Source organism: Scyliorhinus torazame, unplaced genomic scaffold (genome assembly GCF_047496885.1).
Source record: "Scyliorhinus torazame isolate Kashiwa2021f unplaced genomic scaffold, sScyTor2.1 scaffold_754, whole genome shotgun sequence".
NCBI lineage: Eukaryota > Metazoa > Chordata > Chondrichthyes > Carcharhiniformes > Scyliorhinidae > Scyliorhinus > Scyliorhinus torazame.
Window position 1 is genome coordinate 2,501 of NW_027308481.1, and position 27,566 is coordinate 30,066.

The 27,566-nt window shown below is 59.0% G+C and overlaps 1 protein-coding gene across 1 annotated transcript in view; it reads right to left on the reverse strand.

Moving 5' to 3' along the window:
* LOC140406650 (voltage-dependent L-type calcium channel subunit beta-4-like) overlaps window positions 1–27,566 on the reverse strand; it is a gene marked incomplete at both ends in the record, with an annotated part of 40,283 nt that overhangs the window by 1,226 nt on the left and 11,491 nt on the right. The window contains one exon of the mRNA XM_072494653.1: window positions 1,461–1,583. Coding sequence (XP_072350754.1) covers window positions 1,461–1,583 — 123 coding nt within the window. The remainder of the gene's footprint in view (window positions 1–1,460; window positions 1,584–27,566) is intronic.

Below are 27,566 nucleotides of genomic sequence, written 5' to 3' on the forward strand. Positions count from 1 at the left end.
GGAAGGGGTTTGGGTCCATTGGGATTGTGTAGAGTGGGAGTGAACGGGAATGGGTTTGGGTCCATTGGGATTGTGGAGAGTGGGAGTGAAAGGGAAGGGGTTTTGGTCCATTGGGATTGTGTACAGTGGGAGTGAACGGGAAGGGGTTTGGGTCCATTGGGATTGTGTAGAGTGGGAGTGAACGGGAAGGGGTCTGGGTCCATTGGGATTGTGTACAGTGGGAGTGAACGGGAAGGGGTTTGGGTCCATTGGGATTGTGTAGAGTGGGAGTGAATGGGAAGGGGTTTGGGTCCATTGGGATTGTGCACAGTGGGAGTGAACGGGAAGGGGTTTGGGTCCATTGGGATTGTGTAGAGTGGGAGTGAACGGGAAGGGGTTTGGGTCCATTGGGATTGTGCACAGTGGGAGTGAACGGGAAGGGGTTTGGGTCCATTGGGATTGTGTAGAGTGGGAGTGAACGGGAAGGGGTTTGGGTCCATTGGGATTGTGCACAGTGGGAGTGAACGGGAAGGGGTTTGGGTCCATTGGGATTGTGTAGAGTGGGAGTGAACGGGAAGGGGTTTGGGTCCATTGGGATTGTGTCGAGTGGGAGTGAACGGGAAGGGGTTTGGGTCCATTGGGATTGTGTAGAGTGGGAGTGAACGGGAAGGGGGTTGGGTCCATTGGGATTGTGTAGAGTGGGGGTGAACAGGAAGGGGTTTGGGTCCATTGGGATTGTGTAGAGTGGGAGTGAATGGGAAGGGGTTTGGGTCCATTGGGATTGTGTAGAGTGGGAGTGAACGGGAAGGGGTTTGTGTCCATTGGGATTGTGTACAGTGGGGGTGAACAGGAAGGGGTTTGGGTCCATTGGGATTGTGTAGAGTGGGAGTGAACGGGAAGGGGTTTGGGTCCATTGGGATTGTGTAGAGTGGGGGTGAACAGGAAGGGGTTTGGGTCCATTGGGATTGTGTACAGTGGGAGTGAACGGGAAGGGGTTTGGGTCCATTGGGATTGTGTAGAGTGGGGGTGAACGGGAAGGGGTTTGTGTCCATTGGGATTGTGTACAGTGGGAGTGAACGGGAAGGGGTTTGGGTCCATTGGGATTGTGTAGAGTGGGAGTGAACGGGAAGGGGTTTGGGTCCATTGGGATTGTGTAGAGTGGGAGTGAACGGGAAGGGGTTTGGGTCCATTGGGATTGTGTAGAGTGGGAGTGAACGGGAAGGGGTTTGGGTCCATTGGGATTGTGTAGACTGGGAGTGAACGGGAAGGGGTTTGGGTCCATTGGGATTGTGTACAGTGGGAGTGAACGGGAAGGGGTTTCGGTCCATTGGGATTGTGTAGACTGGGAGTGAACGGGAAGGGGTTTGGGTCCATTGGGATTGTGCACAGTGGGAGTGAACGGGAAGGGGTTTGGGTCCATTGGGATTGTGTACAGTGGGAGTGAACGGGAAGGGGTCTGGGAAACGCGTTCCTGTTCTCACCTCTTTTATATGCAGGAAGTCCTTCGCGTCAAAGGAGATGGCGGCTCCTTGAACGGGCGAGTCCTCATCGAGTGGACCGCAGTACGTCACATTGGTCCGTACAGCAAACGCGACCGGCTTCGTCTGAGATGGGAACGAGAGAGACATCAGTGCAGCGCCGAGCGAGGGGAAGGGGTAGAGGGAGCAGGCTCTGGCACTGACTACTTGACAAGACACCCACTACCGCAGCCATTCGGGGGTCACAGGACCACATCGCTAAATCAACAGCAATGGACAAATAAATGTAGAGGACCTCCCTCCAGCCCCCTACACCCCTCCCTATCTCTGTAACCTCCCTCCAGCCCCCTACACCCCTCCCTATCTCTGTAACCTCCTCCAGCCCCTACATCCCTCCCTATCTCTGTAACCTCCTCCAGCCCCCTACACCACTCCCTATCTCTGTAACCTCCTCCAGTCCCCTACACCCTCCCTATCTCTGTAACCTCCCTCCAGCCCCCTACACCCCTCCCTATCTCTGTAACCCCCTCCAGCCCCTACAACCCGTCCTATCTCTGTAACCTCCCTCCAGCCCCCTACACCCCTCCCTATCTCTGTAACCCCCTCCAGCCCCTACAACCCTCCCTATCTCTGTAACCTCCTCCAGCCCCTACACCCCTCCCTATCTCTGTAACCTCCTCCAGCCCCCTACACCCCTCCCTATCTCTGTAACCTCCTCCAGCCCCTACACCCCTCCCTATCTCTGTAACCTCCTCCAGCCCCCTACAACCCTCCCTATCTCTGTAACCTCCTCCAGCCCCCTACACCCCTCCCAATCTCTGTAACCTCCTCCAGCCCCTACACCCCTCCCAATCTCTGGAACCTTCTCCAGCCCCTACACCCCTCCCTATCTCTGTAACCTCCTCCAGTCCCCTACACCCCTCCCAATCTCTGTAACCTCCTCCAGCTCCCTACACCCCTCCCTATCTCTGTAACCTCCTCCAGACCCCTACACCCCTCCCTATCTCTGTAACCTCCTCCAGCCTCCTACACCCCTCCCAATCTCTGTAACCTCCTCCAGCCCCGACACCCCTCCCTATCTCTGTAACCTCCTCCAGCCCCCTACACCCCTCCCTATCTCTGTAACCTCCTCCAGCCCCCTACAACCCTCCCTATCTCTGTAACCTCCTCCAGCCCCTACACCCCTCCCTATCTCTGTAACCTCCTCCAGCCCCCTACACCCCTCCCTATCTCTGTAACCTCCTCCAGTCCCCTACAACCCTCCCTATCTCTGTAACCTCCTCCAGCCCCCTACAACCCTCCCTATCTCTGTAACCTCCTCCAGCCCCTACACCCTCCCTATCACTGTTATCTCCTCCAGTCCCCTACAACCCTCCCTATCTCTGTAACCTCCTCCAGCCCCCTACACCCCTCCCTATCTCTGTAACCTCATCCAGCCCCTACACCCTCCCTATCACTGTAATCTCCTCCAGTCCGCCTACACCCTCCCTATCTCTGTAACCTCCTCCAGCCCCTACAACCCTCCCTATCTCTGTAACCTCCTCCAGCCCCTACACCCCTCCCTATCTCTGTAACCTCCTCCAGCCCCCTACACCCCTCCCTATCTCTGTAACCTCCTCCAGCCCCCTACAACCCTCCCTATCTCTGTAACTTCCTCCAGCCCCGACACCCCTCCCTATCTCTAACCTCCTCCAGCCCCCGACACCCCTCCCTATCTCTGTAACCTCCTCCAGCCCCTACACCCCTCCCTATCTCTGTAACCTCCTCCAGTCCCCTACACCCCTCCCTATCTGTGTAACCTCCTCCAGCCCCCTACACCCCTCCCTATCACTGTAACCTCCTCCAGCTCCTACACCCCTCCCTATCTCTGTAACCTCCTCCAGCCCCCTAAACCCTCCCTATCTCTGTAACCTCCTCCAGCCCCCTACACCCCTCCCTATCTCTGTAACCTCCTCCAGTCCCTACAACCCTCCCTATCTCTGTAACCTCCTCCAGCCCCCCTACGAACCTCCCTATCTCTGTAACATCCTCCTGCCCCCCTACACCCCTCCCTATCTCTGTAACCTCCTCCAGCTCCTACACCCCTCCCTATCTCTGTAACCTCCTCCAGTCCCCAACACCCCTCCCTATCTCTGTAACCTCCTCCAGCCCCCCTACACCCCTCCCTATCTCTGTAACCTCCTCCAGTCCCCTACACCCCTCCCTATCTCTATAACCTCCTCCTGCCCCCTACACCCCTCCCTATCTCTGTAACCTCCTCCTGCCCCCCTACAACCCTCCCTATCTCTGTAACCTCCTCCTGCCCCCCTACACCCCTCCCTATCTCTGTAACCTCCTCCAGCCCCTACACCCCTCCCTATCTCTGTAACCTCCTCCAGTCCCCAACACCCCTCCCTATCTCTGTAACCTCCTCCAGCCCCCCTACACCCCTCCCTATCTCTGTAACCTCCTCCAGCCACCCTACGACCCTCCCTATCTCTGTAACCTCCTCCAGCCCCCCTACGACCCTCCCTATCTCTGTAACCTCCTCCTGCCCCCCTACACCCCTCCCTATCTCTGTAACCTCCTCCAGCCCCATACACCCTCCATATCTCTGTAACCCGGTCCAGCGCCCCTACAACCCTCCCTATCTCTGTAACCTCCTCCTGCCCGCTACACCCCTCCGTATCTCTGTAACCTCCTCCAGCCCCCTACACCCCTCCCTATCTCTGTAACCTCCTCCAGTCCCCTACACCCCTCCCTATCTCTGTAACCTCCTCCAGCCCCCTACACCCCTCCCTATCTCTGTAACCTCCTCCAGCCCCTACACACCTCCCTATCTCTGTAACCTCCTCCAGCCCCCTACACCCCTCCCTATCTCTGTAACCTCCTCCAGCTCCCTACACACCTCACTATCTCTGTAACCTCCTCCAGTCCCCGACACCCCTCCCTATCTCTGTACCCTCCTCCAGCCCCTACACACCTCCCTGTCTCTGTAACCTCCTCCAGCCCCCTACACCCCTCCCTATCTCTGTAACCTTCTCCAGCCCCCTACATCCCTCCCAATCTCTGTAACCTCCTCCAGCCCCCTACAACACCTCCCTTTCTCTGTAACTTCCTCCAGCCCCCTACAACCCTCCCTATCTCTGTAACCTCCTGCAGCCCCCTACACCCCTCCCTATCTCTGTAACCCGGTCCAGCCCCCTACACCCCTCCCTATCTCTGTAACCTCCTCCAGTCCCCTGCACCCCTCCCTATCTCTGTAACCTCCTCCAGCCCCCGACACCTCTCCCTATCTCTGTAACCTCCTTCAGCCCCCTACAACCCTCCCTTTCTCTGTAACCTCCTCCAGCCCTCCTACGACCCTCCCTATCTCTGGAACCTCCTTCAGCCCCCGACACCCCTCCCTATTTCTGTAACCTCCTCCAGCCCCCGACAACTCTCCCTATCTCTGTAACCTCCTTCAGCCCCCTACAACCCTCCCTTTCTCTGTAACCTCCTCCAGCCCCCCTACGACCTTCCCTATCTCTGTAACCTCCTCCAGTCCCTACACCCCTCCCTATTTCTGTAACCTCCTCCAGCTCCCGACAACCCTCCCTATCTCTGTAACCTCCTCCAGCCCCTACACCCCACCCTATCTCTGTAACCTCCTTCAGCCCCCGACACCCCTCCCTATTTCTGTAACCTCCTCCAGCCCCCGACAACTCTCCCTATCTCTGTAACCTCCTTCAGCCCCCTACAACCCTCCCTTTCTCTGTAACCTCCTCCAGCCCCCCTACGACCTTCCCTATCTCTGTAACCTCCTCCAGTCCCTACACCCCTCCCTATTTCTGTAACCTCCTCCAGCTCCCGACAACCCTCCCTATCTCTGTAACCTCCTCCAGCCCCTACACCCCACCCTATCTCTGTAACCTCCTCCAGCCCCCGACACCCCTCCCTATCCCTGTAACCTCCTCCAGCCCCCTACAACCCTCCCTATCTCTGTAACCTCCTTCAGCCCCCGACACCCCTCCCTATTTCTGTAACCTCCTCCAGCCCCCCTACGACCCTCCCTATCTCTGTAACCTCCTCCAGCCCCCCTACGACCCTCCCTATCTCTGTAACCTCCTCCAGCCCCCTACACCCCTCCCTATCTCTGTAACCTCCTCCAGCCCCCCTACACCCCTCCCTATCTCTGTAACCTCCTCCAGCCCCCCTACACCCCTCCCTATCTCTGTAACCTCCTCCTGCCCCCCTACACCCCTCCCTATCTCTGTAACCTCCTCCAGCCCCCCTACACCCCTCCCTATCTCTGTAACCTCCTCCAGCCCCCCTCCGACCCTCCCTATCTCTGTAACCTCCTCCAGCCCCCCTACAACCCTCCCTATCTCTGTAACCTCCTCCAGCCCCCTACACCCCTCCATATCTCTGTAACCCGGTCCAGTCCCCTACAACCCTCCCTATCTCTGTAACCTCCTCCTGCCCGCTGCACCCCTCCCTATCTCTGTAACCTCCTCCAGTCCCCAACACCCCTCCCTATCTCTGTAACCTCCTCCAGCCCCCCTACACCCCTCCCTATCTCTGTAACCTCCTCCAGCCACCCTACGACCCTCCCTATCTCTGTAACCTCCTCCAGCCCCCCTACGACCCTCCCTATCTCTGTAACCTCCTCCTGCCCCCCTACACCCCTCCCTATCTCTGTAACCTCCTCCAGCCCCATACACCCTCCATATCTCTGTAACCCGGTCCAGCGCCCCTACAACCCTCCCTATCTCTGTAACCTCCTCCTGCCCGCTACACCCCTCCGTATCTCTGTAACCTCCTCCAGCCCCCTACACCCCTCCCTATCTCTGTAACCTCCTCCAGTCCCCTACACCCCTCCCTATCTCTGTAACCTCCTCCAGCCCCCTACACCCCTCCCTATCTCTGTAACCTCCTCCAGCCCCCTACACACCTCCCTATCTCTGTAACCTCTTCCAGCCCCCTACACCCCTCCCTATCTCTGTAACCTCCTCCAGCCCCCTACACACCTCACTATCTCTGTAACCTACTCCAGTCCCCGACACCCCTCCCTATCTCTGTACCCTCCTCCAGCCCCTACACACCTCCCTGTCTCTGTAACCTCCTCCAGCCCCCTACACCCCTCCCTATCTCTGTAACCTTCTCCAGCCCCCTACACCCCTCCCTATCACTGTAACCTCCTCCAGCCCCCTACACACCTCCCTATCTCTGTAACCTCCTCCAGCCCCCTACACCCCTCCCTATCTCTGTAACCTCCTCCAGCCCCCTACACACCTCACTATCTCTGTAACCTCCTCCAGTCCCCGACACCCCTCCCTATCTCTGTACCCTCCTCCAGCCCCCTACACACCTCCCTATCTCTGTAACCTCCTCCAGCCCCCTACACCCCTCCCTATCACTGTAACCTCCTCCAGCCCCCTACACCCCTCCCTATCACTGTAACCTCCTCCAGACCCCTACACCCCTCCCTATCTCTGTAACCTCCTCCAGACCCCTACAACCCTCCCTATCTCTGTAACCTCCAACAGCCCCCTACACCCCTCCCTATCTCTGTAACCTCCTTTAGCCCCCTACACCCCTCCCTATCTCTGTATCCTCCTCCAGCCCCGCTACACCCCTCCTTATCTCTGTAACCTCCTCCAGTCCCTACAACCCTCCCTATCTCTGTAACCTCCTCCAGCCCCCTACACCCCTCCCAATCTCTGTAACCTCCTCCAGCCCCCTACAACCCTCCCTTTCTCTGTAACCTCCTCCAGCCCCCTACAACCCTCCCTATCTCTGTAACCTCCTGCAGCCCCCTACACCCCTCCCTATCTCTGTAACCCGGTCCAGCCCCCTACACCCCTCCCTATCTCTGTAACCTCCTCCAGTCCCCTGCACCCCTCCCTATCTCTGTAACCTCCTCCAGCCCCCTACACACCTCCCTATCTCTGTAACCTCCTCCAGCCCCCTAAACCCCTCCCTATCTCTGTAACCTCCTCCAGCCCCCTACACACCTCACTATCTCTGTAACCTCCTCCAGTCCCCAACACCCCTCCCTATCTCTGTACCCTCCTCCAGCCCCCTACACACCTCCCTATCTCTGTAACCTCCTCCAGCCCCCTACACCCCTCCCTATCTCTGTAACCTCCTCCAGCCCCCTACACCCCTCCCTATCACTGTAACCTCCTCCAGCCCCTACACCCCCCCCTATCTCTATAACCTCCTCCAGCCCCCTACAACCCTCCCTATCTCTGTAACCTCCTCCAGCCCCCTACACCCCTCCCTATCTCTGTAACCTCCTCCAGCCCCCTACACTCCTCCCTATCTCTGTATCCTCCTCCAGCCCCCCTACACCCCTCCCTATCTCTGTAACCTCCTCCAGTCCCTACAACCCTCCCTATCTCTGTAACCTCCCCCAGCCCCCTACACCCCTCCCAATCTCTGTAACCTCCTCCAGCCCCCTACAACCCTCCCTTTCTCTGTAACTTCCTCCAGCCCCCTACAACCCTCCCTATCTCTGTAACCGCCTGCAGCCCCCTACACCCCTCCCTATCTCTGTAACCCGGTCCAGCCCCCTACACCCCTCCCTATCTCTGTAACCTCCTCCAGTCCCCTGCACCCCTCCCTATCCTGTAACCTCCTCCAGCCCCCTACACCCCTCCCTATCTCTGTAACCTCCTCCAGCCCCTACACCCCTCCCTATCTCTGTAACCTCCTCCAGCCCCCTACACCCCTCCCTATCTCTGTAACCTCCTCCAGCCCCTACACCCCTCCCTATCTCTGTAACCTCCTCCAGTCCCCTGCACCCCTCCCTATCTCTGTAACCTCCTCCAGCCCCCCACAACCCTCCCTCTCTCTGTAACCTCCTCCAGCCCCCGACACCTCTCCCTATCTCTGTAACCTCCTTCAGCCCCCTACAACCCTCCCTTTCTCTGTAACCTCCTCCAGCCCTCCTACGACCCCTCCCTATCTCTGTAACCTCCTCCAGCCCCCTACACCCCTCCCTATCTCTGTAACCTCCTCCAGTCCCCCTACACCCCTCCCTATCTCTGTAACCTCCTCCAGCCCCCTACACCCCTCCCTATCTCTGTAACCTCCTCCAGTCCCCTACACCCCTCCCTATCTCTGTAACCTCTTCGAACCCCCTACGACCCTCCCTATCTCTGTAACCTCCTCCAGCCCCTTACACCCCTCCCTATCTCTGTAACCTCCTCCAGCCCCCTACACACCTCCCTATCTCTGTAACCTCCTCCAGCCCCCCTACGACCTTCCCTATCTCTGTAACCTCCTCAAGTCCCTACACCCCTCCCTATTTCTGTAACCTCCTCCAGCTCCCGACACCCCTCCCTATCTCTGTAACCTCCTCCAGCCCCCTACACCCCTCCCTATCTCTGTAACCTCCTCCAGCCCCCCTACACCCCTCCCTATCTCTGTAACCTCCTCCAGCCCCCCTACACCCCTCCCTATCTCTGTAACCTCCTCCTGCCCCCCTACACCCCTCCCTATCTCTGTAACCTCCTCCAGCCCCCCTACACCCCTCCCTATCTCTGTAACCTCCTCCAGCCCCCCTCCGACCCTCCCTATCTCTGTAACCTCCTCCAGCCCCCTACACCCCTCCATATCTCTGTAACCCGGTCCAGTCCCCTACAACCCTCCCTATCTCTGTAACCTCCTCCTGCCCGCTGCACCCCTCCCTATCTCTGTAACCTCCTCCTGCCCGCTGCACCCCTCCCTATCTCTGTAACCTCCTCCTGCCCGCTGCACCCCTCCCTATCTCTGTAACCTCCTCCAGCCCCCTACACCCCTCCCTATCTCTGTAACCTCCTCCAGCCCCCTACACCCCTCCCTATCTCTGTAACCTCCTCCAGCCCCCTACACCCCTCCCAATCTCTGTAACCCCGTCCAGCCCCCTACACCCCTCCCTATCTCTGTAACCTCCTCCAGCCCCCTACACTCCTGCCTATCTCTGTAACCTTCTCCAGCCCCCTACACCCCTCCCTATCTCTGTAACCTCCTCCAGCCCCCTACACACCTCCCTATCTCTGTAACCTCCTCCAGTCCCCGACACCCCTCCCTATCTCTGTACCCTCCTCCAGCCCCTTACACACCTCCCTATCTCTGTAACCTCCTCCAGCCCCCTACACCCCTCCCTATCTCTGTAACCTCCTCCAGCCCCCTACACCCCTCCCTATCACTGTAACCTCCTCCAGCCCCTACACCCCTCCCTATCTCTGGAACCTCCTCCAGCCCCCTACAACCCTCCCTATCTCTGTAACCTCCTCCAGCCCCCTACACCCCTCCCTATCTCTGTAACCTCCTCCAGCCCCCTACACTCCTCCCTATCTCTGTATCCTCCTCCAGCCCCCCTACACCCCTCCCTATCTCTGTAACCTCCTCCAGTCCCTACAACCCTCCCTATCTCTGTAACCTCCCCCAGCCCCCTACACCCCTCCCAATCTCTGTAACCTCCTCCAGCCCCTTACAACCCTCCCTTTCTCTGTAACTTCCTCCAGCCCCCTACAACCCTCCCTATCTCTGTAACCTCCTGCAGCCCCCTACACCCCTCCCTATCTCTGTAACCCGGTCCAGCCCCCTACACCCCTCCCTATCTCTGTAACCTCCTCCAGTCCCCTGCACCCCTCCCTATCTCTGTAACCTCCTCCAGCCCCCTACACCCCTCCCTATCTCTGTAACCTCCTACAACCCCCTACAACCCTCCCTCTCTCTGTAACCTCCTCCAGCCCCCGACACCTCTCCCTATCTCTGTAACCTCCTTCAGCCCCCTACAACCCTCCCTTTCTCTGTAACCTCCTCCAGCTTCCTACACCCCTCCCTATCTCTGTAACCTCCTCCAGCCCCCCTCCGACCCTCCCTATCTCTGTAACCTCCTCCAGCCCACCTACAACCCTCCCTATCTCTGTAACCTCCTCCAGCCCCCTACACCCCTCCATATCTCTGTAACCCGGTCCAGTCCCCTACAACCCTCCCTATCTCTGTAACCTCCTCCTGCCCGCTGCACCCCTCCCTATCTCTGTAACCTCCTCCAGCCCCCTACACCCCTCCCTATCTCTGTAACCTCCTCCAGCCCCCTACACCCCTCCCTATCTCTGTAACCTCCTCCAGTCCCCTACACACCTCCCTATCTCTGTAACCTCCTCCAGCCCCCTACACCCCTCCCTATCTCTGTAACCTCCTCCAGCCCCCTACACACCTCAGTATCTCTGTAACCTCCTCCAGCCCCCTACACCCCTCCCTATCTCTGTAACCTCCTCCAGCCCCCTACACCCCTCCCTATCTCTGTAACCTCCTACAGCCCCTACACCCCTCCCTATCTCTGTAACCTCCTCCAGCCCCCTACACCCCTCCCTATCTCTGTAACCTCCTCCAGTCCCTACACCCCTCCCTATCTCTGTAACCTCCTCCAGTCCCCGACACCCCTCCCTATCTCTGTACCCTCCTCCAGCCCCTTACACACCTCCCTATCTCTGTAACCTCCTCCAGCCCCCTACACCCCTCCCTATCTCTGTAACCTCCTCCAGTCCCCCTACACCCCTCCCCATCTCTGTAACCTCCTCCAGCCCCCTACACACCTCACTATCTCTGTAACCTCCTCCAGTCCCCGACACCCCTCCCTATCTCTGTACCCTCCTCCAGCCCCCTACACACCTCCCTATCTCTGTAACCTCCTCCAGCCCCCTACACCCCTCCCAATCTCTGTAACCCCGTCCAGCCCCCTACACCCCTCCCTATCTCTGTAACCTCCTCCAGCCCCCTACACCCCTGCCTATCTCTGTAACCTCCTCCAGCCCCCTACACCCCTCCCTATCTCTGTAACCTCCTCCAGCCCCCTACACCCCTCCCTATCTCTGTAACCTCCTCCAGCCCCCTACACACCTCCCTATCTCTGTAACCTCCTCCAGTCCCCGACACCCCTCCCTATCTCTGTACCCTCCTCCAGCCCCTTACACACCTCCCTATCTCTGTAACCTCCTCCAGCCCCCTACACCCCTCCCAATCTCTGTAACCCCCTCCAGCCCCCTACACCTCTCCCTATCTCTGTAACCTCCTCCAGTCCCCGACACCACTCCCTATCTCTGTAACCTCCTCCAGCCCCCTACACACCTCCCTATCTCTGTAACCTCCTCCAGCCCCCTACACCCCTCCCAATCTCTGTAACCTCCTCCAGCCCCCTACACACCTCCCTATCTCTGTAACCTCCTCCAGCCCCCTACACCTCTCCCTATCTCCGTAACCTCCTCCAGCCCCCTACACCTCTCCCTATCTCGGTAACCTCCTCCAGCCCCTACACCCCTCCCTATCTCTGTAACCTCCTCCAGCCCCCTACACCCCTCCCTATCTCTGTAACCTCCTCCAGTCCCTAAAACCCTCCCTACATCTGTAACCTCCTCCATCCCCCTACACCCTCCCTATCTCTGTAACCTCCTCCATCCCCCTACAACCCTCCCTATCTCTGTAACCTCCGCCAGCCCCCTACACCCTCCCTATCCCTGTAACCTCCTCCAGTCCCTACACCCCTCCCTATTTCTGTAACCTCCTCCAGCCCCCCTACGACCCTCCCTATCTCTGTAACCTGGTCCAGCCCCCCTACACCCCTCCCTATCTCTATAACCTCCTCCAGCCCCCTACAACCCTCCCTTTCTCTGTAACCTCCTCCAGCCCCCTACACCCCTCCCTACCTCTGTAACCCGGTCCACCCCCCTACACCCCTCCCTATCTCTGTAACCTCCTCCAGTCCCCTACACCCCTCCCTATCTCTGTAACCTCCTGCAGCCCCCTACACCCCTCCCTATCTCTGTAACCTCCTCCAGCCCTCCTACGACCCTCCCTATCTCTGTAACCTCCTCCAGCCCCCTACAACCCTCCCTTTCTCTGTAACCTCCTCCAGCCCCCTACACCCCTCCCTACCTCTGTAACCCGGTCCACCCCCCTACACCCCTCCCTATCTCTGTAACCTCCTCCAGTCCCCTACACCCCTCCCTATCTCTGTAACCTCCTGCAGCCCCCTACACCCCTCCCTATCTCTGTAACCTCCTCCAGCCCTCCTACGACCCTCCCTATCTCTGTAACCTCCTCCAGCCCCCTACACCCCTCCCTATTTCTGTAACCTCCTCCAGCCCCCGACAACCCTCCCTTTCTCTGTAACCTCCTCCAGCCCCCTACACCCCTCCCTACCTCTGTAACCCGGTCCACCCCCCTACACCCCTCCCTATCTCTGTAACCTCCTCCAGTCCCCTACACCCCTCCCTATCTCTGTAACCTCCTGCAGCCCCCTACACCCCTCCCTATCTCTGTAACCTCCTCCAGCCCTCCTACGACCCTCCCTATCTCTGTAACCTCCTCCAGCCCCCTACAACCCTCCCTTTCTCTGTAACCTCCTCCAGCCCCCTACACCCCTCCCTACCTCTGTAACCCGGTCCACCCCCCTACACCCCTCCCTATCTCTGTAACCTCCTCCAGTCCCCTACACCCCTCCCTATCTCTGTAACCTCTTTGAACCCCCTACGACCCTCCCTATCTCTGTTACCTCCTCCAGCCCCCCTACGACCCTCCCTATCTCTGTAACCTCCTCTAGCCCCCCTAGGACCCTCCCTATCTCTGTAACCTCATCCAGCCCCCCTACGACACTCCCTATCTCTGTAACCTCCTGCCCCCTACACCCCTCCCTATCTCTGTAACCTCCTCCAGCCCCCAGACCCCTCCCTATCTCTGTAACCCGGTCCAGTCCCCAACACCCCTCCCTATCTCTGTAACCTCCTCCAGCCCCCCTACACTCCTCCCTCTCTCTGTAACCTCCTCCAGCCCCCCTACGACACTCCCTATCTCTGTAACCTCCTGCCCCCTACACCCCTCCCTATCTCTGTAACCTCCTCCAGCCCCTACACCCCTCCCTATCTCTGTAACCTCCTCCAGCCCCCTACACCCCTCCCTATCTCTGTAACCTCCTCCAGCCCCCTACACCCCTCCCTATCTCTGTAACCTCCTCCAGCCCCCTACACCCCTCCCTATCTCTGTAACCCGGTCCAGCCCCCCTACACCCCTCCCTATCTCTGTAACCTCCTCCAGCCCCCTACACCCCTCCCTATCTCTGTAACCCGGTCCAGCCCCCCTACACCCCTCCCTATCTCTGTAACCTCCTCCTGCCCCCTACACTCCTCCCTATCTCTGTAACCTCCTCCAGCCCCCTACACCCCTCCCTATCTCTGTAACCTCCTCCAGCCCCCCTACACCCCTCCCTATCTCTGTAACCTCCTCCAGCCCCCCTACACCCCTCCCTATCTTTGTAACCTCCTCCAGCCCCGTACAACCCTCCCTATCTCTGTAACCTCCTCCAGTCCCCTACACCCCTCCCTATCTCTGTAACCTCCTCCAGCCCCCTACACCCTCCCTATCTCTGTAACCTCCTCCAGTCCCCCTACACCCCTCCCTATCTTTGTAACCTCCTCCAGTCCCCTACACCCCTCCCTATCTCTGTAACCTCCTCCAGTCCCCCTACACCCCTCCCTATCTTTGTAACCTCCTCCAACCCCCTACACCCCTCCCTATCTCTGTAACCTCCTCCAGCCCCCTACAACCCTCCCTATCTCTGTAACCACCTCCAGCCCCCCTACACCACTCCCTATCTTTGTAACCTCCTCCAGCCCCCTGCACCCCTCCCTATCTCTGTAACCTCCTCCAGCACTCTACACCCCTCCCTATCTCTGTAACCTCCTCCAGCCCCCTACACCCCTCCCTATCTCTGTGACCTCCTCCAGCCCCTTACAACCCTCCCTATCTCTGTAACCTCCTCCAGCCCCCTACACCCTCCCTATCTCTGTAACCTCCTCCAGCCCCCTACACCCCTCCCTATCTCTGTAACCTCCTCCAGCCCCCCTACACCCCTCCCTATCTCTGTAACCTCCTCCAGCCCCCCTACACACCTCCCTATCTCTGTAACCTCCTCCTGCCCCCCTACACCCCTCCCTATCTCTGTAACCTCCTCCAGCCCCCCTACACCCCTCCCTATCTCTGTAACCTCCTCCAGCCCCCCTCCGACCCTCCCTATCTCTGTAACCTCCTCCAGCCCCCCTACAACCCTCCCTATCTCTGTAACCTCCTCCAGCCCCCTACGCCCCTCCATATCTCTGTAACCCGGTCCAGTCCCCTACAACCCTCCCTATCTCTGTAACCTCCTCCTGCCCGCTGCACCCCTCCCTATCTCTGTAACCTCCTCCAGCCCCCTACACCCCTCCCTATCTCTGTAACCTCCTCCAGCCCCCTACACCCCTCCCTATCTCTGTAACCTCCTCCAGTCCCCTACACACCTCCCTATCTCTGTAACCTCCTCCAGCCCCCTACACCCCTCCCTATCTCTGTAACCTCCTCCAGCCCCCTACACACCTCAGTATCTCTGTAACCTCCTCCAAACCCCGACACCCCTCCCTATCTCTGTACCCTCCTCCAGCCCCCTACACACCTCCCTATCTCTGTAACCTCCTCCAGCCCCCTACACCCCTCCCAATCTCTGTAACCCCGTCCAGCCCCCTACACCCCTCCCTATCTCTGTAACCTCCTCCAGCCCCCTACACTCCTGCCTATCTCTGTAACCTTCTCCAGCCCCCTACACCCCTCCCTATCTCTGTAACCTCCTCCAGCCCCCTACACACCTCCCTATCTCTGTAACCTCCTCCAGTCCCCGACACCCCTCCCTATCTCTGTACCCTCCTCCAGCCCCTTACACACCTCCCTATCTCTGTAACCTCCTCCAGCCCCCTACACCCCTCCCTATCTCTGTAACCTCCTCCAGCCCCCTACACACCTCACTATCTCTGTAACCTCCTCCAGTCCCCGACACCCCTCCCTATCTCTGTACCCTCCTCCAGCCCCCTACACACCTCCCTATCTCTGTAACCTCCTCCATCCCCCTACACCCCTCCCTATCTCTGTAACCTCCTCCATCCCCCTACACCCCTCCCTATCTCTGTAACCTCCTCCAGCCCCCTACACCCCTCCCAATCTCTGTAACCCCGTCCAGCCCCCTACACCCCTCCCTATCTCTGTAACCTCCTCCAGCCCCCTACACCCCTGCCTATCTCTGTAACCTTCTCCAGCCCCCTACACCCCTCCCTATCTCTGTAACCTCCTCCAGCCCCCTACACACCTCCCTATCTCTGTAACCTCCTCCAGTCCCCCTACACCCCTCCCTATCTCTGTAACCTCCTCCAGCCCCCTACACCCCTCCCTATCTCTGTAACCTCCTCCAGTCCCCTACACCCCTCCCTATCTCTGTAACCTCCTGCAGCCCCCTACACCCCTCCCTATCTCTGTAACCTCCTCCAGCCCCCTACACCCCTCCCTATCTCTGTAACCTCCTCCAGTCCCCGACACCCCTCCCTATCTCTGTAACCTCCTCCAGCCCCTACACCCCTCCCTATCTCTGTAACCTCCTCCAGCCCCTTACACACCTCCCTATCTCTGTAACCTCCTCCAGCCCCCTACACCCCTCCCAATCTCTGTAACCCCCTCCAGCCCCCTACACCTCTCCCTATCTCTGTAACCTCCTCCAGTCCCCTACACCCTCCCTATCTCTGTAACCTCCACCAGCCCCCAACACCCCTCCCTATCTCTGTAACCTCCTCCAGCCCCTACACCCCTCCCTATCTCTGTAACCTCCTCCAGCCCCCTACACCTCTCCCTATCTCCGTAACCTCCTCCAGCCCCCTACACCTCTCCCTATCTCGGTAACCTCCTCCAGCCCCTACACCCCTCCCTATCTCTGTAACCTCCTCCAGCCCCCTACACCCCTCCCTATCTGTGTAACCTCCTCCAGCACCCGACAACCCTCCCAGTCTCTGTAACCTCCTCCAGCCCCCGACACCCCTCCCTTTCTCTGTAACCTCCTCCAGCCCCCTACACCCCTCCCTACCTCTGTAACCCGGTCCACCCCCCTACACCCCTCCCTATCTCTGTAACCTCCTCCAGTCCCCTACACCCCTCCCTATCTCTGTAACCTCCTGCAGCCCCCTACACCCCTCCCTATCTCTGTAACCTCCTCCAGCCCTCCTACGACCCTCCCTATCTCTGTAACCTCCTCCAGCCCCCTACACCCCTCCCTATTTCTGTAACCTCCTCCAGCCCCCGACAACCCTCCCTATCTCTGTAACCTTTTTGAACCCCCTACGACCCTCCCTATCTCTGTTACCTCCTCCAGCCCCCCTACGACCCTCCCTATCTCTGTAACCTCCTCCAGCCCCCCTAGGACCCTCCCTATCTCTGTAACCTCATCCAGCCCCCCTACGGCCTTCCCTATCTCTGTAACCCGGTCCAGTCCCCAACACCCCTCCCTCTCTCTGTAACCTCCTCCAGCCCCCCTACGACACTCCCTATCTCTGTAACCTCCTGCCCCCTACACCCCTCCCTATCTCTGTAACCTCCTCCAGCCCCTACACCCCTCCCTATCTCTGTAACCTCCTCCAGCCCCCTACACCCCTCCCTATCTCTGTAACCTCCTCCAGCCCCCTACACCCCTCCCTATCTCTGTAACCTCCTCCAGTCCCCTACACCCCTCCCTATCTCTGTAACCTCCTCCATCCCCCTACACCCCTCCCTATCTCTGTAACCTCCTCCAGCCCCCCTACGACCTTCCCTATCTCTGTAACCTCCTCAAGTCCCTACACCCCTCCCTATTTCTGTAACCTCCTCCAGCTCCCGACAACCCTCCCTATCTCTGTAACCTCCTCCAGCCCCCTACACCCCTCCCTATCTCTGTAACCTCCTCCAGTCCCCTACACCCCTCCCTATCTCTGTAACCTCCACCAGCCCCCTACACCCCTCCCTATCTCTGTAACATCCTCCAGCCCCCTACACCCCTCCCTATCTCTGTAACCTCCTCCAGCCCCCTACACCCCTCCCTATCTCTGTAACCTCCTCCAGCCCCCCTACACCCCTCCCTATCTCTGTAACCTTCTCCTGCCCCCCTACACCCCTCCCTATCTCTGTAACCTCCTCCAGCCCCCCTACACCCCTCCCTATCTCTGTAACCTCCTCCAGCCTCCCTCCGACCCTCCCTATCTCTGTAACCTCCTCCAGCCCCCTACACCCCTCCATATCTCTGTAACCCGGTCCAGTCCCCTACAACCCTCCCTATCTCTGTAACCTCCTCCTGCCCGCTGCACCCCTCCCTATCTCTGTAACCTCCTCCTGCCCGCTGCACCCCTCCCTATCTCTGTAACCTCCTCCTGCCCGCTGCACCCCTCCCTATCTCTGTAACCTCCTCCAGCCCCCTACACCCCTCCCTATCTCTGTAACCTCCTCCAGCCCCCTACACCCCTCCCTATCTCTGTAACCTCCTCCAGCCCCCTACACCCCTCCCAATCTCTGTAACCCCGTCCAGCCCCCTACACCCCTCCCTATCTCTGTAACCTCCTCCAGCCCCCTACACTCCTGCCTATCTCTGTAACCTTCTCCAGCCCCCTACACCCCTCCCTATCTCTGTAACCTCCTCCAGCCCCCTACACACCTCCCTATCTCTGTAACCTCCTCCAGTCCCCGACACCCCTCCCTATCTCTGTACCCTCCTCCAGCCCCTTACACACCTCCCTATCTCTGTAACCTCCTCCAGCCCCCTACACCCCTCCCTATCTCTGTAACCTCCTCCAGCCCCCTACACCCCTCCCTATCACTGTAACCTCCTCCAGCCCCTACACCCCTCCCTATCTCTGGAACCTCCTCCAGCCCCCTACAACCCTCCCTATCTCTGTAACCTCCTCCAGCCCCCTACACCCCTCCCTATCTCTGTAACCTCCTCCAGCCCCCTACACTCCTCCCTATCTCTGTATCCTCCTCCAGCCCCCCTACACCCCTCCCTATCTCTGTAACCTCCTCCAGTCCCTACAACCCTCCCTATCTCTGTAACCTCCCCCAGCCCCCTACACCCCTCCCAATCTCTGTAACCTCCTCCAGCCCCCTACAACCCTCCCTTTCTCTGTAACTTGCTCCAGCCCCCTACAACCCTTCCTATCTCTGTAACCTCCTGCAGCCCCCTACACCCCTTCCTATCTCTGTAACCCGGTCCAGCCCCCTACACCCCTCCCCATCTCTGTAACCTCCTCCAGTCCCCTGCACCCCTCCCTATCTCTGTAACCTCCTCCAGCCCCCTACACCCCTCCCTATCTCTGTAACCTCCTACAACCCCCTACAACCCTCCCTCTCTCTGTAACCTCCTCCAGCCCCCGACACCTCTCCCTATCTCTGTAACCTCCTTCAGCCCCCTACAACCCTCCCTTTCTCTGTAACCTCCTCCAGCTTCCTACACCCCTCCCTATCTCTGTAACCTCCTCCAGCCCCCCTCCGACCCTCCCTATCTCTGTAACCTCCTCCAGCCCACCTACAACCCTCCCTATCTCTGTAACCTCCTCCAGCCCCCTACACCCCTCCATATCTCTGTAACCCGGTCCAGTCCCCTACAACCCTCCCTATCTCTGTAACCTCCTCCTGCCCGCTGCACCCCTCCCTATCTCTGTAACCTCCTCCAGCCCCCTACACCCCTCCCTATCTCTGTAACCTCCTCCAGCCCCCTACACCCCTCCCTATCTCTGTAACCTCCTCCAGTCCCCTACACACCTCCCTATCTCTGTAACCTCCTCCAGCCCCCTACACACCTCAGTATCTCTGTAACCTCCTCCAAACCCCGACACCCCTCCCTATCTCTGTACCCTCCTCCAGCCCCCTACACACCTCCCTATCTCTGTAACCTCCTCCAGCCCCCTACACCCCTCCCAATCTCTGTAACCCCGTCCAGCCCCCTACACCCCTCCCTATGTCTGTAACCTCCTCCAGCCCCCTACACTCCTGCCTATCTCTGTAACCTTCTCCAGCCCCCTACACCCCTCCCTATCTCTGTAACCTCCTCCAGCCCCCTACACACCTCCCTATCTCTGTAACCTCCTCCAGTCCCCGACACCCCTCCCTATCTCTGTACCCTCCTCCAGCCCCTTACACACCTCCCTATCTCTGTAACCTCCTCCAGCCCCCTACACCCCTCCGTATCTCTGTAACCTCCTCCAGCCCCCTACACACCTCACTATCTCTGTAACCTCCTCCAGTCCCCGACACCCCTCCCTATCTCTGTACCCTCCTCCAGCCCCCTACACACCTCCCTATCTCTGTAACCTCCTCCAGCCCCCTACACCCCTCCCAATCTCTGTAACCCCGTCCAGCCCCCTACACCCCTCCCTATCTCTGTAACCTCCTCCAGCCCCCTACAACCCTGCCTATCTCTGTAACCTCCTCCAGCCCCCTACACCCCTCCCTATCTCTGTAACCTCCTCCAGCCCCCTACACCCCTCCCTATCTCTGTAACCTCCTCCAGCCCCCTACACACCTCCCTATCTCTGTAACCTCCTCCAGTCCCCGACACCCCTCCCTATCTCTGTACCCTCCTCCAGCCCCTTACACACCTCCCTATCTCTGTAACCTCCTCCAGCCCCCTACACCCCTCCCAATCTCTGTAACCCCCTCCAGCCCCCTACACCTCTCCCTATCTCTGTAACCTCCTCCAGTCCCCGACACCACTCCCTATCTCTGTAACCTCCTCCAGCCCCCTACACACCTCCCTATCTCTGTAACCTCCTCCAGCCCCCTACACCCCTCCCAATCTCTGTAACCTCCTCCAGCCCCCTACACCCCTCCCTATCTCTGTAACCTCCTCCAGTCCCTAAAACCCTCCCTAGATCTGTAACCTCCTCCATCCCCCTACACCCTCCCTATCTCTGTAACCTCCTCCATCCCCCTACAACCCTCCCTATCTCTGTAACCTCCTCCAGCCCCCTACACCCTCCGTATCCCTGTAACCTCCTCCAGTCCCTACACCCCTCCCTATTTCTGTAACCTCCTCCAGCCCCTACACCCCTCCCTATCTCTGTAACCTCCTCCAGCCCCCTACACCCCTCCCTATCTGTGTAACCTCCTCCAGCACCCGACAACCCTCCCAGTCTCTGTAACCTCCTCCAGCCCCCGACACCCCTCCCTTTCTCTGTAACCTCCTCCAGCCCCCTACACCCCTCCCTACCTCTGTAACCCGGTCCACCCCCCTACACCCCTCCCTATCTCTGTAACCTCCTCCAGTCCCCTACACCCCTCCCTATCTCTGTAACCTCCTGCAGCCCCCTACACCCCTCCCTATCTCTGTAACCTCCTCCAGCCCTCCTACGACCCTCCCTATCTCTGTAACCTCCTCCAGCCCCCTACACCCCTCCCTATTTCTGTAACCTCCTCCAGCCCCCGACAACCCTCCCTATCTCTGTAACCTTTTTGAACCCCCTACGACCCTCCCTATCTCTGTTACCTCCTCCAGCCCCCCTACGACCCTCCCTATCTCTGTAACCTCCTCCAGCCCCCCTAGGACCCTCCCTATCTCTGTAACCTCATCCAGCCCCCCTACGGCCTTCCCTATCTCTGTAACCCGGTCCAGTCCCCAACACCCCTCCCTCTCTCTGTAACCTCCTCCAGCCCCCCTACGACACTCCCTATCTCTGTAACCTCCTGCCCCCTACACCCCTCCCTATCTCTGTAACCTCCTCCAGCCCCTACACCCCTCCCTATCTCTGTAACCTCCTCCAGCCCCCTACACCCCTCCCTATCTCTGTAACCTCCTCCAGCCCCCTACACCCCTCCCTATCTCTGTAACCTCCTCCAGTCCCCTACACCCCTCCCTATCTCTGTAACCTCCTCCATCCCCCTACACCCCTCCCTATCTCTGTAACCTCCTCCAGCCCCCCTACGACCTTCCCTATCTCTGTAACCTCCTCAAGTCCCTACACCCCTCCCTATTTCTGTAACCTCCTCCAGCTCCCGACAACCCTCCCTATCTCTGTAACCTCCTCCAGCCCCCTACACCCCTCCCTATCTCTGTAACCTCCTCCAGCCCCCTACACCCCTCCCTATCTCTGTAACCTCCTCCAGTCCCCTACACCCCTCCCTATCTCTGTAACCTCCTCCATCCCCCTACACCCCTCCCTATCTCTGTAACCTCCTCCAGCCCCCTACACCCCTCCCTATCTCTGTAACCTCCTCCAGTCCCCTACACACCTCCCTATCTCTGTAACCTCCTCCAGCCCCCTACACACCTCAGTATCTCTGTAACCTCCTCCAAACCCCGACACCCCTCCCTATCTCTGTACCCTCCTCCAGCCCCCTACACACCTCCCTATCTCTGTAACCTCCTCCAGCCCCCTACACCCCTCCCAATCTCTGTAACCCCGTCCAGCCCCCTACACCCCTCCCTATGTCTGTAACCTCCTCCAGCCCCCTACACTCCTGCCTATCTCTGTAACCTTCTCCAGCCCCCTACACCCCTCCCTATCTCTGTAACCTCCTCCAGCCCCCTACACACCTCCCTATCTCTGTAACCTCCTCCAGTCCCCGACACCCCTCCCTATCTCTGTACCCTCCTCCAGCCCCTTACACACCTCCCTATCTCTGTAACCTCCTCCAGCCCCCTACACCCCTCCGTATCTCTGTAACCTCCTCCAGCCCCCTACACACCTCACTATCTCTGTAACCTCCTCCAGTCCCCGACACCCCTCCCTATCTCTGTACCCTCCTCCAGCCCCCTACACACCTCCCTATCTCTGTAACCTCCTCCAGCCCCCTACACCCCTCCCAATCTCTGTAACCCCGTCCAGCCCCCTACACCCCTCCCTATCTCTGTAACCTCCTCCAGCCCCCTACAACCCTGCCTATCTCTGTAACCTCCTCCAGCCCCCTACACCCCTCCCTATCTCTGTAACCTCCTCCAGCCCCCTACACCCCTCCCTATCTCTGTAACCTCCTCCAGCCCCCTACACACCTCCCTATCTCTGTAACCTCCTCCAGTCCCCGACACCCCTCCCTATCTCTGTACCCTCCTCCAGCCCCTTACACACCTCCCTATCTCTGTAACCTCCTCCAGCCCCCTACACCCCTCCCAATCTCTGTAACCCCCTCCAGCCCCCTACACCTCTCCCTATCTCTGTAACCTCCTCCAGTCCCCGACACCACTCCCTATCTCTGTAACCTCCTCCAGCCCCCTACACACCTCCCTATCTCTGTAACCTCCTCCAGCCCCCTACACCCCTCCCAATCTCTGTAACCTCCTCCAGCCCCCTACACCCCTCCCTATCTCTGTAACCTCCTCCAGTCCCTAAAACCCTCCCTAGATCTGTAACCTCCTCCATCCCCCTACACCCTCCCTATCTCTGTAACCTCCTCCATCCCCCTACAACCCTCCCTATCTCTGTAACCTCCTCCAGCCCCCTACACCCTCCGTATCCCTGTAACCTCCTCCAGTCCCTACACCCCTCCCTATTTCTGTAACCTCCTCCAGCCCCTACACCCCTCCCTATCTCTGTAACCTCCTCCAGCCCCCTACACCCCTCCCTATCTGTGTAACCTCCTCCAGCACCCGACAACCCTCCCAGTCTCTGTAACCTCCTCCAGCCCCCGACACCCCTCCCTTTCTCTGTAACCTCCTCCAGCCCCCTACACCCCTCCCTACCTCTGTAACCCGGTCCACCCCCCTACACCCCTCCCTATCTCTGTAACCTCCTCCAGTCCCCTACACCCCTCCCTATCTCTGTAACCTCCTGCAGCCCCCTACACCCCTCCCTATCTCTGTAACCTCCTCCAGCCCTCCTACGACCCTCCCTATCTCTGTAACCTCCTCCAGCCCCCTACACCCCTCCCTATTTCTGTAACCTCCTCCAGCCCCCGACAACCCTCCCTATCTCTGTAACCTTTTTGAACCCCCTACGACCCTCCCTATCTCTGTTACCTCCTCCAGCCCCCCTACGACCCTCCCTATCTCTGTAACCTCCTCCAGCCCCCCTAGGACCCTCCCTATCTCTGTAACCTCATCCAGCCCCCCTACGGCCTTCCCTATCTCTGTAACCCGGTCCAGTCCCCAACACCCCTCCCTCTCTCTGTAACCTCCTCCAGCCCCCCTACGACACTCCCTATCTCTGTAACCTCCTGCCCCCTACACCCCTCCCTATCTCTGTAACCTCCTCCAGCCCCTACACCCCTCCCTATCTCTGTAACCTCCTCCAGCCCCCTACACCCCTCCCTATCTCTGTAACCTCCTCCAGCCCCCTACACCCCTCCCTATCTCTGTAACCTCCTCCAGTCCCCTACACCCCTCCCTATCTCTGTAACCTCCTCCATCCCCCTACACCCCTCCCTATCTCTGTAACCTCCTCCAGCCCCCCTACGACCTTCCCTATCTCTGTAACCTCCTCAAGTCCCTACACCCCTCCCTATTTCTGTAACCTCCTCCAGCTCCCGACAACCCTCCCTATCTCTGTAACCTCCTCCAGCCCCCTACACCCCTCCCTATCTCTGTAACCTCCTCCAGTCCCCTACACCCCTCCCTATCTCTGTAACCTCCACCAGCCCCCTACACCCCTCCCTATCTCTGTAACATCCTCCAGCCCCCTACACCCCTCCCTATCTCTGTAACCTCCTCCAGCCCCCTACACCCCTCCCTATCTCTGTAACCTCCTCCAGCCCCCCTACACCCCTCCCTATCTCTGTAACCTCCTCCTGCCCCCCTACACCCCTCCCTATCTCTGTAACCTCCTCCAGCCCCCCTACACCCCTCCCTATCTCTGTAACCTCCTCCAGCCTCCCTCCGACCCTCCCTATCTCTGTAACCTCCTCCAGCCCCCTACACCCCTCCATATCTCTGTAACCCGGTCCAGTCCCCTACAACCCTCCCTATCTCTGTAACCTCCTCCTGCCCGCTGCACCCCTCCCTATCTCTGTAACCTCCTCCTGCCCGCTGCACCCCTCCCTATCTCTGTAACCTCCTCCTGCCCGCTGCACCCCTCCCTATCTCTGTAACCTCCTCCAGCCCCCTTCACCCCTCCCTATCTCTGTAACCTCCTCCAGCCCCCTACACCCCTCCCTATCTCTGTAACCTCCTCCAGCCCCCTACACCCCTCCCAATCTCTGTAACCCCGTCCAGCCCCCTACACCCCTCCCTATCTCTGTAACCTCCTCCAGCCCCCTACACTCCTGCCTATCTCTGTAACCTTCTCCAGCCCCCTACACCCCTCCCTATCTCTGTAACCTCCTCCAGCCCCCTACACACCTCCCTATCTCTGTAACCTCCTCCAGTCCCCGACACCCCTCCCTATCTCTGTACCCTCCTCCAGCCCCTTACACACCTCCCTATCTCTGTAACCTCCTCCAGCCCCCTACACCCCTCCCTATCTCTGTAACCTCCTCCAGCCCCCTACACCCCTCCCTATCACTGTAACCTCCTCCAGCCCCTACACCCCTCCCTATCTCTGGAACCTCCTCCAGCCCCCTACAACCCTCCCTATCTCTGTAACCTCCTCCAGCCCCCTACACCCCTCCCTATCTCTGTATCCTCCTCCAGCCCCCTACACTCCTCCCTATCTCTGTATCCTCCTCCAGCCCCCCTACACCCCTCCCTATCTCTGTAACCTCCTCCAGTCCCTACAACCCTCCCTATCTCTGTAACCTCCCCCAGCCCCCTACACCCCTCCCAATCTCTGTAACCTCCTCCAGCCCCCTACAACCCTCCCTTTCTCTGTAACTTGCTCCAGCCCCCTACAACCCTTCCTATCTCTGTAACCTCCTGCAGCCCCCTACACCCCTTCCTATCTCTGTAACCCGGTCCAGCCCCCTACACCCCTCCCTATCTCTGTAACCTCCTCCAGTCCCCTGCACCCCTCCCTATCTCTGTAACCTCCTCCAGCCCCCTACACCCCTCCCTATCTCTGTAACCTCCTACAACCCCCTACAACCCTCCCTCTCTCTGTAACCTCCTCCAGCCCCTACACCCCTCCCTATCTCTGTCACCTCCTCCAGCCCCCGACACCTCTCCCTATCTCTGTAACCTCCTTCAGCCCCCTACAACCCTCCCTTTCTCTGTAACCTCCTCCAGCTTCCTACACCCCTCCCTATCTCTGTAACCTCCTCCAGCCCCCCTCCGACCCTCCCTATCTCTGTAACCTCCTCCAGCCCACCTACAACCCTCCCTATCTCTGTAACCTCCTCCAGCTCCCTACACCCCTCCATATCTCTGTAACCCGGTCCAGTCCCCTACAACCCTCCCTATCTCTGTAACCTCCTCCTGCCCGCTGCACCCCTCCCTATCTCTGTAACCTCCTCCAGCCCCCTACACCCCTCCCTATCTCTGTAACCTCCTCCAGCCCCCTACACCCCTCCCTATCTCTGTAACCTCCTCCAGTCCCCTACACACCTCCCTATCTCTGTAACCTCCTCCAGCCCCCTACACACCTCAGTATCTCTGTAACCTCCTCCAAACCCCGACACCCCTCCCTATCTCTGTACCCTCCTCCAGCCCCCTACACACCTCCCTATCTCTGTAACCTCCTCCAGCCCCCTACACCCCTCCCAATCTCTGTAACCCCGTCCAGCCCCCTACACCCCTCCCTATCTCTGTAACCTCCTCCAGCCCCCTACACTCCTGCCTATCTCTGTAACCTTCTCCAGCCCCCTACACCCCTCCCTATCTCTGTAACCTCCTCCAGCCCCCTACACACCTCCCTATCTCTGTAACCTCCTCCAGTCCCCGACACCCCTCCCTATCTCTGTACCCTCCTCCAGCCCCTTACACACCTCCCTATCTCTGTAACCTCCTCCAGCCCCCTACACCCCTCCGTATCTCTGTAACCTCCTCCAGCCCCCTACACACCTCACTATCTCTGTAACCTCCTCCAGTCCCCGACACCCCTCCCTATCTCTGTACCCTCCTCCAGCCCCCTACACACCTCCCTATCTCTGTAACCTCCTCCAGCCCCCTACACCCCTCCCAATCTCTGTAACCCCGTCCAGCCCCCTACACCCCTCCCTATCTCTGTAACCTCCTCCAGCCCCCTACAACCCTGCCTATCTCTGTAACCTCCTCCAGCCCCCTACACCCCTCCCTATCTCTGTAACCTCCTCCAGCCCCCTACACCCCTCCCTATCTCTGTAACCTGCTCCAGCCCCCTACACACCTCCCTATCTCTGTAACCTCCTCCAGCCCCCTACACCCCTCCCTATCTCTGTACCCTCCTCCAGTCCCCTACAACCCTCCCTATCTCTGTACCCTCCTCCAGTCCCCTACACACCTCCCTATCTCTGTAACCTCCTCCAGTCCCCTACAACCCTCCCTATCTCTGTAACCTCCTCCAGCCCCTTACACACCTCCCTATCTCTGTAACCTCCTCCAGCCCCCTACACCCCTCCCAATCTCTGTAACCCCCTCCAGCCCCCTACACCTCTCCCTATCTCTGTAACCTCCTCCAGTCCCCGACACCACTCCCTATCTCTGTAACCTCCTCCAGCCCCCTACACACCTCCCTATCTCTGTAACCTCCTCCAGCCCCCTACACCCCTCCCAATCTCTGTAACCTCCTCCAGCCCCCTACACCCCTCCCTATCTCTGTAACCTCCTCCAGTCCCTAAAACCCTCCCTACATCTGTAACCTCCTCCATCCCCCTACACCCTCCCTATATCTGTAACCTCCTCCATCCCCCTACAACCCTCCCTATCTCTGTAACCTCCTCCAGCCCCCTACACCCTCCGTATCCCTGTAACCTCCTCCAGTCCCTACACCCCTCCCTATTTCTGTAACCTCCTCCAGCCCCCCTACGACCCTCCCTATCTCTGTAACCTGGTCCAGCCCACCTACACCCCTCCCTATCTCTATAACCTCCTCCAGCCCCCTACACCCCTCCCAATCTCTGTAACCTCCTCCAGCCCCCTACAACCCTCCCTTTCTCTGTAACCTCCTCCAGCCCCCTACACCCCTCCCTACCTCTGTAACCCGGTCCACCCCCCTACACCCCTCCCTATCTCTGTAACCTCCTCCAGTCCCCTACACCCCTCCCTATCTCTGTAACCTCCTCCAGCCCCTACACCCCTCCCTATCTCTGTAACCTCCTCCAGCCCCCTACACCCCTCCCTATCTGTGTAACCTCCTCCAGCACCCGACAACCCTCCCAGTCTCTGTAACCTCCTCCAGCCCCCGACACCCCTCCCTATCTCTGTAACCTCCTCCAGCCCCCTACAACCCTCCCTACATCTGTAACCTCCTCCATCCCCCTACACCCTCCCTATCTCTGTAACCTCCTCCA